This window comes from Mus caroli, chromosome 1 (genome assembly GCF_900094665.2).
Source record: "Mus caroli chromosome 1, CAROLI_EIJ_v1.1, whole genome shotgun sequence".
Classification (NCBI taxonomy): Eukaryota; Metazoa; Chordata; class Mammalia; order Rodentia; family Muridae; genus Mus; species Mus caroli.
The window spans coordinates 60,288,605-60,304,101 of record NC_034570.1 but is presented as its reverse complement, the minus strand read 5'-3'; the positions used below and the strand labels follow the sequence as shown (position 1 = coordinate 60,304,101).

Sequence of the window (15,497 nt, the reverse complement as noted above, 5' to 3'; positions counted from 1 at the left end):
CAAGCTGGGCTATAAATTACCTTAGCACAGGATTTTTGACTCATTTGCATAGCATGGGTTTTTCTGTTCATGCTCTGTCTTGGTATGTGTAGCTCTACATATAAGTTCATATATGTAGTGTCTTCTTAACTCTCCATCCAGCTGTGTGTGCATGATAATGAGCCATGGTTTACTCAGGAACACCCTGGAGTGCCACTGAAAGGGAGACAATGGGATGAGTTGGGTTTGAGGTAGGAAAAATCAGTATCCCCTGCCCCCAACCTACTTTTTACATGCTAATTTTGTAAGAGTTTGTATAAGACCTGGGTCTCACTCAAACTCTTCTTTTAGAATAGAAAACTGCATTTCCACAGATCTAGCTCAGTGGCTCAGTGGTAGAATATTTCTCTGGTATGTGCACTGTCCTGGAATTGATGCCTAACACTAAAAACAAACAAACCAAACCAAAACAAAACATCAAGTAGATTGGGTAATATTGAATTGCCTTCTATAGGGAACAAGCACAAATAAACTGATAGGTACAATCTACAGATTCAATGCAATCCCCATCAAAATTCCAACTCAATTCTTCAACGAATTAGAAAGTGCAATCTGCAAATTCATCTGGAATAACAAAAAACCTAGGATAGCAAAAACTCTTCTCAAGGATAAAAGAACCTCTGGTGGAATCACCATGCCGGACCTAAAGCTTTACTACAGAGCAATTGTGATAAAAACTGCGTGGTACTGGTATCGTGACAGACAAGAAGACCAATGGAATAGAATTGAAGACCCAGAAATGAACCCACACACCTATGGTCACTTGATCTTCGACAAGGGAGCTAAAACCATCCAGTGGAAGAAAGACAGCATTTTCAACAAATGGTGCTGGCACAACTGGTTGTTATCATGTAGAAGAATGCGAATCGATCCATTCCTATCTCCTTGTACTAAGGTCAAGTCTAAGTGGATCAAGGAACTTCACATAAAACCAGAGACACTGAAACTTATAGAGGAGAAAGTGGGGAAAAGCCTTGAAGATATGGGCACAGGGGAAAAATTCTTGAATAGAACAGCAATGGCTTGTGCTGTAAGATCGAGAATTGACAAGTGGGACCTCATGAAACTGCAAAGCTTCTGCAAGGCTAAAGACACCATCAATAAGACAAAAAAACCACCAACAGATTGGGAAAGGATCTTTACCTATCCTAAATCAGATAAGGGACTAATATCCAATATATATAAAGANCTCAAGAAGGTGGACTCCAGAAAATCCAATAACCCCATTAAAAAATGGGGCTCAGAACTGAACAAAGAATTCTCACCTGAGGAATACCGAATGGCAGAGAAGCACCTGAAAAAATGTTCAACATCCTTAATCATCAGGGAAATGCAAATCAAAACAACCCTGAGATTCCACCTCACACCAGTCAGAATGGCTAAGATCAAAAATTCAGGTGACAGCAGATGCTGGCGAGGATGTGGAGAAAGAGGAACACTCCTCCATTGTTGGTGGGATTGCAAGCTTGTACAACCACTCTGAAAATCAGTCTGGTGGTTCCTCAGAAAATTGGACATAGTACTACCGGAGGATCCAGCAATACCTCTCCTGGGCATATATCCAGAAGATGTCCCAACTGGTAAGAAGGTCACATGCTCCTCTATGTTCATAGCAGCCTTATTTATAATAGCCAGAAGCTGGAAAGAACCCATATGCCCCTCAACAGAGGAATGGATACAGAAATTATGGTACATTTACACAATGGAGTACTACTCAGCTATTAAAAAGAATGAATTTATGAAATTCCTAGCCAAATGGATGGATCTGGAGGGCATCATCTTAAGTGAGGTAACACAATCACAAAGGAACTCACACAATATGTATTCACTGATAAGTGGATATTAGCCCAAAACTTAGGATACCCAAGATATAAGATACAATTTGCTAAACGCATGAAACTCAAGAAGAATGAAGACCAAAGTGTGGACACTATGCTCCTTCTTAGAATTGGGAACAAAACACCCATGGAAGGAGTTACAGAGACAAAGTTTGGAGCTGTGATGAAAGGATGGACCATCTAGAGACTGCCATATCCAGGGATCCATCCCATAATCAGCTTCCAAACGCTGACACCATTGCATACACTAGCAAGATTTTGCTGAAAGGACCCAGATATAGCTGTCTCTTGTGAGACTATGCCAGGGCCTAGCAAACACAGGAGTGGATGCTCACAGTCAGCTATTAGATGGATCACAGGGCTCCCAATGGAGAAGCTAGAGAAAGTACCCAAGGAGTTAAAGGGATCTGCAACCCTATAGGGGGAACAACATGATGAACTAACCAGAACCCCGGAGCTCTTGTCTCTAGCTGCATATGTATCGAAAGATGGCCTAGTCGGCCATCACTGGAAAGAGAGGCCCATTGGACTTGCAAACTTTATATGCCCCAATATAGGGGAATGCCAGGGCCAAAAGAATGGGAATGGGTGGGTAGGGAAGTGGGGGGGGTATGGGGGACTTTTGGGATAGCATTGGAAATGTAATTGAGGAAAATACATAATAAAAAATATTAAAAATTAAAAAAATAAATAAACTGATAGGTAATTGTGGCCTTTTAACCTCAGTTTTTCTTTGATTGGATCAAATGATTTTTATGTACATACACATCACACACACATACACATCACACACACACACACACACACACACACCCCTATTTTCCCCTCCAGAGATGAAGAAACAATGTTTTTAAAAAATCTGAAACTTGTAGTTAGGTGACAAGCAATTTTATTTTGCAAAACAATCACTATACAGCAACAAATACATTTGCAAATTGATTGAAAAACATGAACTAACTACAACCAGCCATTGAAGAAATACCTTTCTATGGTAACAGGCTCTAGAATTATCAGAAGAAAGAACCCCCCCACAGATGGTCTGTTGAAACCTTGGGATCCCAGCATACAGAGTATACTTTTTGTTGAAATTTCCCCCCTTTTTGCTAAAGTTGAAGTGGACTTTCATGATTGGCATTTTTTTACGGGTTTTGAAAAAAAAATCTTTTCCTACAGAGGGACTTGGCCTCAATCTACATTTTCAGGCTAAAATTTCTAGGTCCAAAACCACAAACATAAGTATCAATTTTAGCACATCAATCTTGGAGAAATGCCTGAAATTTTCCTTTTCCAAATTATTAAACTACTTTTACTTTGCTACTTCTACCACAAATCATTTCCTTTTTTCCCCCGTGGCATGAAATATGAGAGGAAAGCTATAAATGAGGCTGTCAGAATTATTCTCACTTATATCATTTCTTTTACTACCACTGACATAATGCTACATTTGGCATTATATTATATCTCTCTTCTACCCCACATCTGTGTGAGTGTGTGTGGAGAAGGCCAACTACAGTTTATTCTTCCCTTTACTGGATCTCTTCTTCAGCTACCTTCAGCCAAACTGAGCTGGAATTGCACAGGGGTTTTTCCTATGGGTGGGATTTCAGCCTGTCATCCTGCTGGAACGCAGCAGGCAGATCCAGAGAGAGTCAGTTCCTAAAGGAACTCGGCCTTTGAAACTCATCATAGACTCGGATCCTTCCTGCATTGTTGCAAGGTACCCAATTGTCAGTTGCAGGAGACCCAGAGTGTGTGAGTTCATTGAAAAAGTGGGCCTTGGAACTCTTCCGAGCTCTGGATATTTACGTATTCTTAAACAGGTTCTCAAAGGCTAAAGCCAGAGAGAAACTGGCATTAGTGGATCTAGAAATGGAGTAGTGCACCTTTCATTTCTAGATCAGCGTATGTGTATCCCCACAAAAGTGGTGTCCAAAAAGCTTAATTTGAGTCATTATCTTAAGAGAGTAGGTAAGGTGGGCTCCATCCCACATTCCCATAAGGAAATGATTTTAGCCTGTGCATTTCTCTGTCTGTCTCCTATAAAAATTCAGGTCCTTCTTGTGATAACTTTATAGAGAAACACATTTCACATAGAACAAGGACTTATATCCATTATAATTGTTTTGACATTAGAAAAAAATGATTATTTTAGTGCTAGATCTATTAACATTGGGGTTTACATAATTTTTTTGAACACGCATCATAAGAAACTGAATTTTAACACAAAGAAAATGTTTACTTAGTCTTAATTTTTATAATAAACTGGGTTGAAATTATTTTCTGCATAGTTTAAAACCACATGGATTATCTGGTACCTTTTTTTCCCTAGACAACTTTAATCCTTGTCTATCAAAACATGTAAGAAAAGACTGTACTTCTCCACACACAGTCATTCCTTCTTTCATTTCCTGTGCATTTCAAGAGAAGGTAAGGAATGGGTTGTCCAGAGTGAAAACAACCATTATTCAGTAGTTTCAAAGTTATATAAAAAATAACCACTTTACAAAGACAACTGTAGTGTGTGTGTACCTACTAGCCATGAAGACTGTCTCCTTTTGATGCTAAGCTTTCTATGTGACTGTCACATTGGTCATAATACTCAATGGGTCACTAAACTGCCACCTGTTTCTCTCCGCTTTTGCATCCTCTTGCCTTCTGTCTTAGACACTCCTACATCTTCCTGTCTTCTTCATGTCCACCTTCTCCTTTGTATACAGGGCTTGCTTTATTTCAGAGACATAAAACACCCAGACAACTTTTCACATTTATCTCTGCAGATTCCATCCACCAATCCCGAGCAAGCAAAAGAACAAATTAAATATTAAGAAAAAAGTCCACTCCGTTTGATAGTGCTCTGCCTTATTTTGGGCCGTAGACTATTACTTATTCCTTAAATATGATTTGTAAATGATAGTAATTGAATTGTGATGTCTAGATTGTATATAAAACAAGAAAAAAATAGCGTTTACTCATGAATAAGTAATACCAGGTTCCATGTTCATGAAGAATCCTGGAGAGATGGATTTAGATATCTGTGTCTCAAAAGTATTACATACATAGCTTCTTTATATGTTGTATTTTTCATCTTTGATCAAGAGGTCTTTGGGGGAAGGAAGCCGAATATATTCTATCACAGAATTTAATGAACAGATACTATTTGGAGAACAAGAAAAGCTATTCAAAATTATTTTTTCCTACTTTCAACTTTAGCAAATGGAAAAAGGAAATAGAAGAAAGAGTAATGAATAGTAAGAGATTGGTGTCATGGATAATTAAAGGGATAAAACCCGAACTATTCAGTGATTATACATGAGATAAATCCATAATCCTTGAACCCACATCTGTAAACCCCTTTATGCATAACTGGACCCACTCCACAAACTCCATGTTGGTGGAAGCAAAGAAAGACAAAATGTTCTAGCATCACAGGAAAGACTTGATTCTGGCACTAAAACAGGGTTACAGCTTTGAGTTGTTACAGAAAGCAACTTCATGCTAAAACTCTTTGTCTTTTTAAAATTTATTTTTAAATAGGGAGAGAACCCTGCTAACATCTACTTTCACATACCTAAAATTGCAACACCAAAGGGTGCAGGAGACACAGATACTGTGAATAAAGAAGTATCATATTCAAGTATATGAGGAAGTATCACAAATGGCCACAGAGAAATATATATATATATATTTATAACTATAATACTGTATCAAACAGATGGAATGGGGGTGTGAAACTGATTGTGTGGATACAAATCTAGCCAATCGACTGACATTCTAATCAGACACAAGCCCATCCTAACAAAAGTGCATCAATCCTAAGAGATGCACTTTGATTCCACTTCTCCAACCAACGCTCAAATGCCTTAAATCTAGCTTGTAGTTAAATAATTTATTGGAATGGCATACTCTGATATACTCATCCAGGTCCCAAGCATCAATAACTTAATTGCATCTTTCTTCCCATTTATACAAAATAACACTTTAAAAAATGTGTTTCTTACATGCTCTTTCCTTCCTGCAACCAGACTCCTTGATTTCATTGAACCTGTAGTAAGTAACAATGGGTAGGTTTTAATCTTTTCAACCATAAACAGAATAGGGAAATGAGCAGCTTGGATTTTTAACAAGGCCTTTCAGAATGTATTGGATAGCCTTCAGGCACATGAAAGGTAAAAATGCAATTTAAAAAATAATAATAATACTCCATGCAAAACAGAGCAGAGCGAAAATAATTGTCCGATTGTATCCATGTAAAGCCATGTGTTCTTGTTGCGGATGGAATTCAGGTCATTTTCTGCATATACTATTCATTTTTTTATATAAAATTGTAACAATTACTACAGTTGGGGGATGAAATTATTTCTCTATGGTTTGTAAAGAATGAATATGACACCTGCTCAGAGCCCACTCCTGCCAAGAGCTCATGCCTAAATGTTACTCCCGTGCTAAAGGAGAAGGATTCACAAGCCCTGCTTAGCAAGCGCCGCAGTGACATCCTCAGCCAAAGTGGCAAGCTGAGGGGATTCGAGCAGGTTGATGCTTCCAGAAGATGAGACGTTGCTGAGTCGTCGGGGTGACGCCACGCTGGACCTGCTTGGGGACTGTGTGATGATCTCAGCCCCATGATCTACGCGGGCCTTTGCATGCTCTCTGAAGTTCAACTTTTGGCTGTCAATCTGTTGAAGAGAAACATCAGCCCTCATTAGTTCAAGCATCTTCACCAGTCACTAGCTCTTTCCCACCTGTTCATATAAGAATATGATGTGTATTCAGCTTAGCATCTCTCCTTCCTGTTTGAGAAGTTCTTTAACCAGAGATCTCCTTTGATCAAGCTATTTCAGAATGTAGTTAGGAGTTATGCTGGGTTACTAAAGTAGTAGTTGTAGGTTTTAGGAACATATATTTAGGAACATATATTCACACTAATATGTATATATATGTGTGTGTGTGTGTGTGTACAACTAATTAAAAACATGGCCATGAATTTGAAAGAGAAAGAAGGTTTCAGAGAGAGGAAAGGGGAGGGGGAGTGATGTAATAATGTATGATACTATGTATATTATAACCTCAAAAATAAAAAAAATTTAAAAAGAATATTTCATAAGAAACATGACTTGTTCATCGCCATTCTCACCTTCACATTACCACCTCCAGGTACGTGGTGAGCATTGTCAAGTGAGCCAACTTTAGCTTGGGCCTTTTCCTTGAAATCCAGTTTTACACTCTCAATTTTCACACGTCCACCACCTTCAGGAGAGAAAGCCTTTTTTAAATGCCTTGATGAAATGGAATCTTATATTTATAAAAACTACACTCACAAGCATACACCATATAGAATGCCAGAGAAGGTATATCTTCCTGTCCTAACCAGACATGGGAGAAATCTGTTAGAATTTTTAGCCCACTTCATTTTGCCTTATGATCCAAGATAATGGCATCTTTCCTATACTGTTATGCACATTACTTCATGTATTATGCATTACTTTTTTTTCAAATCTATATCTGTCTTAGAAACCATAGAGGTTTCCTTGTTATAATACAACCTCTAAAATAACACAGTAATGAAAATATCGTATTGTATCCTTTCTTAACCTTTGGATATTTAATTTTTTATTTTTTACTAGAACAAATTAAATGGAAATGAACCTGTTCTTTACTGATCTTCATGGGAACAAGTCACTTATCTAAAGAAAGTTTTTTAAACTGTGATGATGCATGTTCCAGATGCATGTCAGCTGCGAACTTAACACACCCAGAGTCATCTGAGAGAATCTTAATTGATGGCTTGTCCAGATCTGTTAGTGTTTATCTTATTTACTGATTGAGGTGGGAGGGCCCAGCCTACTGTGGGTGGCACCATCCCTAAGCAAGTGGGCCTGGGCTAGGAGAAGGCTACATGAATATGAGACAGGAAGCAAGACAGAGAACAACCCAGCAAGCAGCATTTCTTCACAGCTTCTGCTTCAGTTTCTACTTAGGTCCTAGTCCTTCTTTCCCCCATGATGGACTGTGACCTAAAAGTGCAAGCTGAAATGAACCCGTGGCTCCGCTAAGTTGTTTTTAGTTACAGTGTTCATCATAGCAACAAATCAAAGTGGGACAGAATGTAACAGACAATATCCAGTTACCTCTCTGTATTTGCAGATTCTACAGTCTTACTTAGGCTTGAAAATATGTGAAGACAAATTGCATCTGTATTGAATGTCTGCAGAACATTTTCCTTATCATTATTTCCTAAATGTTACACAATCAAGATTTACACAGCATTTGATAGTGTTAGATGTTATAAATAATACCGAGGTGATTTAAACTATAGAGAAGGGAGAATATACAGCACTTTATGTAAGAGATCTAAGGATCTGAGTATCTATATAGAATCTTGGAACCGATCCTCCATAAACAATGATCAAGAATACTTCTTTCACTTGTAAATTTCCAACAGCAACAACTTTGCTGGCGAAATGAGTTGAATGCTATATAACCAGTTTTACATCCCCTCCTTTAATATGGAATACGAGACTATGATTTTGATCAGGTTCATTGTACAGATGCTCACTTGACCCTGCCACTGTTCAGATAACATTGAGACAGGATTTTGATCATGCCATTTCCTGTAATGCAAACAATCTCAAGTGTGATAATCTGCTGATGGTTCTGATGCCACACAACCCTTTAAAAGAGTTCTTTGCTCTATCACTGTGTACTTTCAGGGATGGAGCAGACTTGCCAACATAGGGGTTTCTCCTACCACTACTAAGCAGCAGTAGTAGTACTAACTAATAGTTATCCAGTGTCTCTCAACTTGTTTGCAACCATGGCTGAGTGTTTTCTGATATCTTGATATCTTTGACTTAGACAGGTAGACTAGGCTCTTTTAATTTTAATTTTTTGTTTGTTTTTGTTTTGTTTTGTTTCTGTTTTTTCAAGACAGGGTTTCTCTGTGTAGCCCTGGCTGTCCTGGAACTCACTCTGTAGACCACACTGGCCTCGAACTTAGAAATCCACCTGCCTCTGCTGGGATTAAAGGTGTGCACCACCACTGCCTGGTGACTAGGATCTTTGTAATATATCTGTATTTAAGAGATTTGCTTCACTTTCATAGGGTGCTTGATTTNTTTNTTTTTTTTTTTTTTTGCTCTTTGCTTCTCTTCCATGTTTCTTTCTTTCTTTTTTTTATTACATATTTTCCTCAATTACATTTCCAATGCTATCCCAAAAGTCCCCCATACCCTCCCCCCACTTCCCTACCCACCCATTCCCATTTTTTTGGCCCTGGCGTTCCCCTGTACTGGGGCATATAAAGTTTGCATGTCCAATGGGCCTCTCTTTCCAGTGATGGCCGACTAGGCCATCTTTTGATACATATGCAGCTAGAGTCAAGAGCTCCGGGGTACTGGTTAGTTCATAATGTTGTTCCACCCATAGGGTTGTGGATCCCTTCAGCTCCTTGGGTACTTTCTCCAGCTCCTCCATTGGGGGCCCTGTGATCCATCCACTAGCTGACTGTGAGCATCCACTCACATACATTTGTCTGGAAGAATTTCATCTTGACTCTTTAATCATATATTTCCACAGGATTTTGTCTTTAAAAAAATGCTTAAAAAGATCTCTAAAAACAAACGTGGAAGACACATTTTCAATTTGGAATTCTTGATGCTTATGTATCTCTGTAAATTTTCAGGAGTCAGTTTCCTACTACCACATATTATTTCGTTGAGTTTCCCACCCTTGGGGAAATTGCTAGGGTCAGCACATCCCAAGTACAATGGAGGAGGCTGGCATTGGGGAAACTTTCCTGATCATAGTATCCTCTTTGACAGATAATCATAAAGAAAGAAGTCTCATGAAGAAATAATCTCATGTCTCTTAAGCTTGTGACATCTATCTCTATTGTGCTAACTCTAGACATTTATGCTAATACCCAACTGCTTGGCTAGGGAATTCTTGAAATTGGGAGGTACTGAAAAAAATCTTCAAAAACATTCATTTTTTTTCTCTTGAAATTTAGGATGTATAAACTACCATGCAATTCACATGTATGGGAGATATTTGTAAATATGTATCATTTCATGGTGGATTGTTTTTCCTATGTTTATACCCAGCCTGTTTTTCTTACTTATTGGTTGTGATGGGATTAGCTTCATTCATAGTGATTCATACAAATGCAATTGTCTTGGTTGGGAGTTAGAGAATAACTAAATATATTAATTAATTATTTTTGCACTTTTGGTAGCCTTTGGTAGAAATTACTCTCTCTCCCTCTCTCCCTCCCTCCCTCCCTCCCTTTCTTCTTTCTTTCTTTCTTTCTTTCTTTCTTTCTTTCTTTCTTTCTTTCTTTCTTTCTTTCTTTGACTGTATGCTGTGTCAACATAATTTGGTTAGAATGTTACTGAAGTTTTTCTTAAAAGGAAAGAAAAATAATCTTATACAGACACAAACTATACCCAGCAAAGGAAACTTGCATAGGCTAGTTGTGTTGCTTTTCCTTTAGACAGTCTTATGTAACATTTAGACAAGCCCATTTGAATGTAGAGAGATATGCCTCTGTATTTAAAATGCATTGGCAGCCATAATGAACAGTAATTATGAAAACCTGTAATCTCCATGAGGCTTTAAAGTAATGTGTAGGCATTTCGATTTGAGCCTTTAGGTGTTGAACTGTTTTCTTTGCTTTCAGAGTAGACACTGCATATTCCCACAGCAACTTTGTGAAAAGATTGCTTTTGTCAAGAATCACCATGCTGACACTTCCTTTATGAATTTAGGCATCCTATTTAGTTATAATAGAGAGACCAGATTTAGAAACAAGTGGGAGTCTGTGACAATAGACTTTTATGTCCAGCAATTCATACACAGAATATTTCCTTATCTCTATGACGGTTTCTGAGCATCCAAACTCCAGGTGAATTTGACTAATTCCATCTGTCCAGAATCAAAGAAACCAGTATTTTCTTTTGTATTCTGCAAGAAAAATGGCAATGTGGCAAAATACCTCAGCTATGCTATAAACAGAACAGTACAAGTCAGTCGTGCAGTGGTAGGCCAACTATGGACTGGGGACTTTGAAGATCTGAACAAAAGGACCTGCCCTGGTTGCTCAAGGACAGGAAAGACAGATCCCTTGGGGTAGTTCTGTATCTAGCAATGCAGATTCCGTATCTAAAGATTCAATCATCTTGGTTTGTCATACCCTTTGGCACAGTGAAGACTTCTTCCCAAGTACTTCTAATGTCGCTGTCCACTCTGAGACTTAGTCTACCTAGCTTTGTAGCCAATCCAAAGAGTCCTAATAATTTCCTCTCCCAATGCCTCCACTCAATTATTGTTAGATCTCATTTTTAAGAGAGTTTGAGACAGTGATTAATTTAGTAATCTACATTTGGTTTATATTTTAAGATGCTAAACATATGGTTAAATTATTTAAAATAAAGCCAATTATATTGCCATCCTGTAATCTAATGGTTATGTTATAAATTGTATAGTGTCAAAATTTTCTCATAAGGCATCTGACAGTTATCCATTGTTATATATGCCTGGAGGTGGGATTTAGCCCTAAGAAATGATCTGTGATACTCAGAGGGACAATGACCCATGTCACACTCATAGTCGTGAAAGGACCAGGCTAAGGCAAGTAGAAACTTAATTTCTACTTTAAAGCACTCTTCTATGAGATAACCTAAGAAGACAAGAGGGTCTAATGCTAGGTAAGTTGGGTGGGGGGCGCATTGCATCCTGTTGAGGATTTCCAGTGCATATTTACTTGACAAAGAGTTGGAGAAATGAATCAGATAAAGGACTTTCCTCGGCTCTGATACTCAACTCCATTTTATGTAATGAAGACAACACAACTTTATGAAAAATATTTGGAAATACTGTCTTTGGTCACTGTTCTTATCTATAAGACTTGATGACTATTATAGTTTATATGTTTTTAAAGAGCTCCAATGTTTGTACCTGTTCTATACACACGGTCTCTTCCAGGTAATTAGGTTCATTGATATCAAAGTGAGATGCATTGACAGTTTAAAGTTAAGTTTCTATTACTTTTTTGTTTTGTTTTGTTTTGTTTTGTTTTGTTTTTTTCCGAGACCGAAGTTTCTATTATTAATAGCATGAAGTATCAAGAGTTTGAAACACTTTTTTTAGTCATTTTTTTCACAAAAATATCAAGAATTATATACTTCTTCAATCCAATTAATGATTTCAAATTATTACAAATACGTTATTTTTTTTACCTGGCCTATGACGGATGTTCTTTAGAGAGCCACATTTGGATGTCACATGGCTTAAGTCTATCTTCTTAGTAACAATTTGTACCTGTGTGAATCACAGAAAATGAGTTTAAGATGGCTTAGACACGGAAGCTTCACCCCCTCCCCCAAGCTTATACACAATTCTGGACATGTACCCGCACTTGTAACATGTAGCACTAACATTCAGACACACACACACACACACACACACACACACACACACACACACACACACATCTGTTCCATTTATTTCAAACTGGAAAGAAGAACCCGAATAGGTGAAAACCCTGGAATATAAGTTTTATTAGTAGAAAATAGATAATGTTGTGAGAGCATGGGGATATTTATATTAATAAGACAAGCACCTTCTGAGAAAAGAGATACAATATGTTAAATTTTTTCATAGCAAAGAAGCAAGAGGAGGATGGGTTATTATTTACAAAGTGACTTTTATACAGAAGTGGCTAACACTGCTCACAGTAACAAGACCAGCATGATGACAGGAGAAAGTCTAAGTGAGTTTTCCTAAACTGTTCTCTTCTATTGGCTAAGTGGAATCTTTCTTGCATACTGAGTTAGAAAATTATAGTACTTTTCTTGCTTTATGTTTCCTTAAAATACTTCATTTGCCTGTAATTGAAGCAGAGTTTTCTATTGCCCATTGTAGTGGCCCACTGTCCATCAACATCAGAAGAATGTGCAAATTTAAGAACGTAAGCATTCTTCAGGGATATGCACAGTAAAATAAATGATTCCTCTCATAAGAAATGTTTAAAACCACTGTTTTGCAGGTCCAAAGCTCCCTCTTTACCTTAGTATGAGAGCTTAAATTATCTGAACTTATTTTTACTGCTATATTGGAACTAGAGGCATTTGCCATGTAGGGCATCATGGTATATCTTCTGCTACTCTCAAGGGAGTAAACTGGACCAGAGCACATGATACATATACTCAGAAGAGCAACCAAGTCAGTGTGGATATTGATCCCGAGGCATAGACCTGCATCGTGAAGGAGCCCAGCAAACACTATGTGGGATTCCCATGGCAGAGTCTACTTTTCTCAGACTTCTTTGCTTATCAGGTAGCTGCTCTTTATAGAAGGGACTAATATTTTCTTTTTAGTGCTTAAATCCATTTCTGCCCAGATGAAGAATGAGAAGACAGAGGTTTCTTCGACTATGAGAGGTTTAGGGTCTGATACCTTGTCCATTACTTAAATCACAGATGATCAGAGCCTAGTGTTTAGGTGGCAGAAAAATAGAGTCAGCCTGATGCTCATGTCGAAATTCTCCTTATTTTATGAGGAACCATGCTTTCTTTGAGTTGACCTGACTGCTACAACTCTGCCTCAACCAACATGTAACAAGCATGAATTCAGTATTCATTTCTTTTCATAAGGTATTATTTACACTAAATGAAAGAGACAGGAAAAAAATCCCATCAGGATAGAATGCATGCTGGAACTACAGTCTTTTCACTTTGAATTATAGATGAGTCCTGCTTTGCCAATTTTGTATTATTTGAAAAGATATCCTAGCTTTCATGAATAATGAACAATGCAGGGTTGGCATTACATACTCTGAGCACTTTCAAAAATATCAGTCTTTGCCTCAAGAGTAATTTAAATGGAGTTAGAAAAGGGTGAGCTTGGGTCACTTCTTCAGAGGAATAGACACAGAAGTACTCTGGTGACCGAAAAGGCCAGGAAACAGTTAGCAGGCGAAGAGGGTTTGCTGTGGTACATCTAGCAAGCTTTTCCTTCCCAACTGATCTGACAGAAAAAAGGATGGGACACCCATCACCAAGAAAGCAAGCCGCTACCCTAGATGACACATACATATTGAGAAGGTAGTGTGTCATGAGGCATGTGAGGAAGGAAAGCGGGTGCTGGCTATGCAGGAGGCTTCACACGATCAAGGCAACTTCCTCAGGGAAGCTTCTACTTACATTTCCGCCCCCAGCAGAATGTTTGATGTTATCCTTGGAACCACATCTTGACTGAACTTTGCTAAAATCGATCTTCTTGTTTAAAATCCTAACCTAAAAGGAATTGGAGGTAACATTTTTCTTTCCAGATCCTGGGGCAGAAAGAACTAGAATTGGCAGGGATAGGGGTGGGGGAAGGGTACTAGAGGCTCTTAACTCCCTTCCACTACTGCAACTCAACTATATCCATGTCATGATGTATGAGTCCCTATTTCCCTGGAGCCTCAAAGGCCAAGTGCTCCGCAGCTTTAGGGATCCTAGCTCTATAGATATAATTGAAATCAGGAAGAAATGAAAAATGAAAAAAAAAATACTTGAATTATCTGTGATGGAGAGGCTGGCAACACAGGGGCTCTGGCTCACTCTGGTACAGCACAGTGTAGGTTGGCCCAGGGTCTGAGAGGGTATACCAGAGCTCCTCTCAGCTCTACAGTGTCACTCATCATTTGCTAACCACCTGGCCCCTGTGTTAGTGTACACTGCATGAGAAGGCACATGCTGGGTCTGTCTGACAGTTCCAAGTCAGGATTCTCATTCATGAAAGAATTCCTGGTTCCCTAGGAAGATCAACAAAGAACCCCTTGGGTCTGCTTTCACTATGTCTGTGGCTTCTGAAGGCCAGCTTCTTGCAACTGCTCCTGAGCCACCATGAACCATTAGTGGTCATGTGGAAGCATTCTTTCCAGTTGCAAAGGTAAGAAAACCAGAGCTGAAGTATGTTAGGTCATCCTGACAGACATCATCTTGGCTTTCCTGCAGCCTCAACACTTGAGGCCAATGTTTTACTGTCTTTATTCAGGAAGTCAAGCATTCATCCTAAAAACCACAGCAAATCAGGACCTGGAAAGATGTTATTGTGCTGTAACATACTGAAACAGTCATAACTCTTATAATTTCTTTCATATGTCTTTTGAACTGGCATGCTTTGAAGGACAAACAAAATAAATATAGAAAGAAGGATTTAGTTTTGTTGTGGTCATTGCTGTTCTTATGTGTCTGTCTGTTTGTTTGTTTGTTTTGGATACTTCTCTTGCATAGACTAAAAATAATCACATTTATATATCTTTAAGGTCCAGTTTATCTTCAATCTAAAATTTAAATAATGCTCTTGTTTATTCAGTTTAAATGTACAGTCTTCGTGAGAGCATTAACAAGTCTCTAAGTGCATGCAGAAAAGAGCCTCAAGTTTCTTTATATATATATATATTTTTTTTTTATTAGGTATTTTCCTCATTTACATCCCAAAAGTCCCCCATACCTCCCCCCCCCACTCCCCTACCCACCCACTCCCACATTTTGGCCCTGGCGTTCCCCTGTACTGGGGCATATAAAGTTTGCAAGTCCAATGGGCCTCTCTTTCCAGTGATGGCCGACTAGGCCATCT

At 38.4% G+C, this 15,497-nt stretch overlaps 1 protein-coding gene and 1 pseudogene across 11 annotated transcripts in view; both read right to left on the bottom strand.

The window, feature by feature from the left end:
* Nucleotides 1-2,749: 2,749 nt before the first annotated feature.
* The window catches only part of Map2 (microtubule associated protein 2), a 258,740-nt gene continuing 245,992 nt past the window's right edge, over nt 2,750-15,497 (bottom strand). For 8 of the 11 annotated variants that reach the window (XM_029476932.1, XM_029476965.1, XM_029476936.1 and 5 more), the window contains 4 exons: nt 14,075-14,167; nt 12,110-12,191; nt 7,009-7,121; nt 2,750-6,550 (listed from right to left, as the gene is read on the bottom strand). In XM_029476932.1, coding sequence (XP_029332792.1) covers nt 6,335-6,550; nt 7,009-7,121; nt 12,110-12,191; nt 14,075-14,167 — 504 coding nt within the window. In that variant the 3' untranslated portion in view covers nt 2,750-6,334. The remainder of the gene's footprint in view (nt 6,551-7,008; nt 7,122-12,109; nt 12,192-14,074; nt 14,168-15,497) is intronic. The other 3 variants (XM_029476969.1, XM_021156337.1, XM_029476959.1) reach the window with 1 other exon arrangement.
* LOC115032431 lies at nt 9,552-9,702 on the bottom strand (annotated as a pseudogene).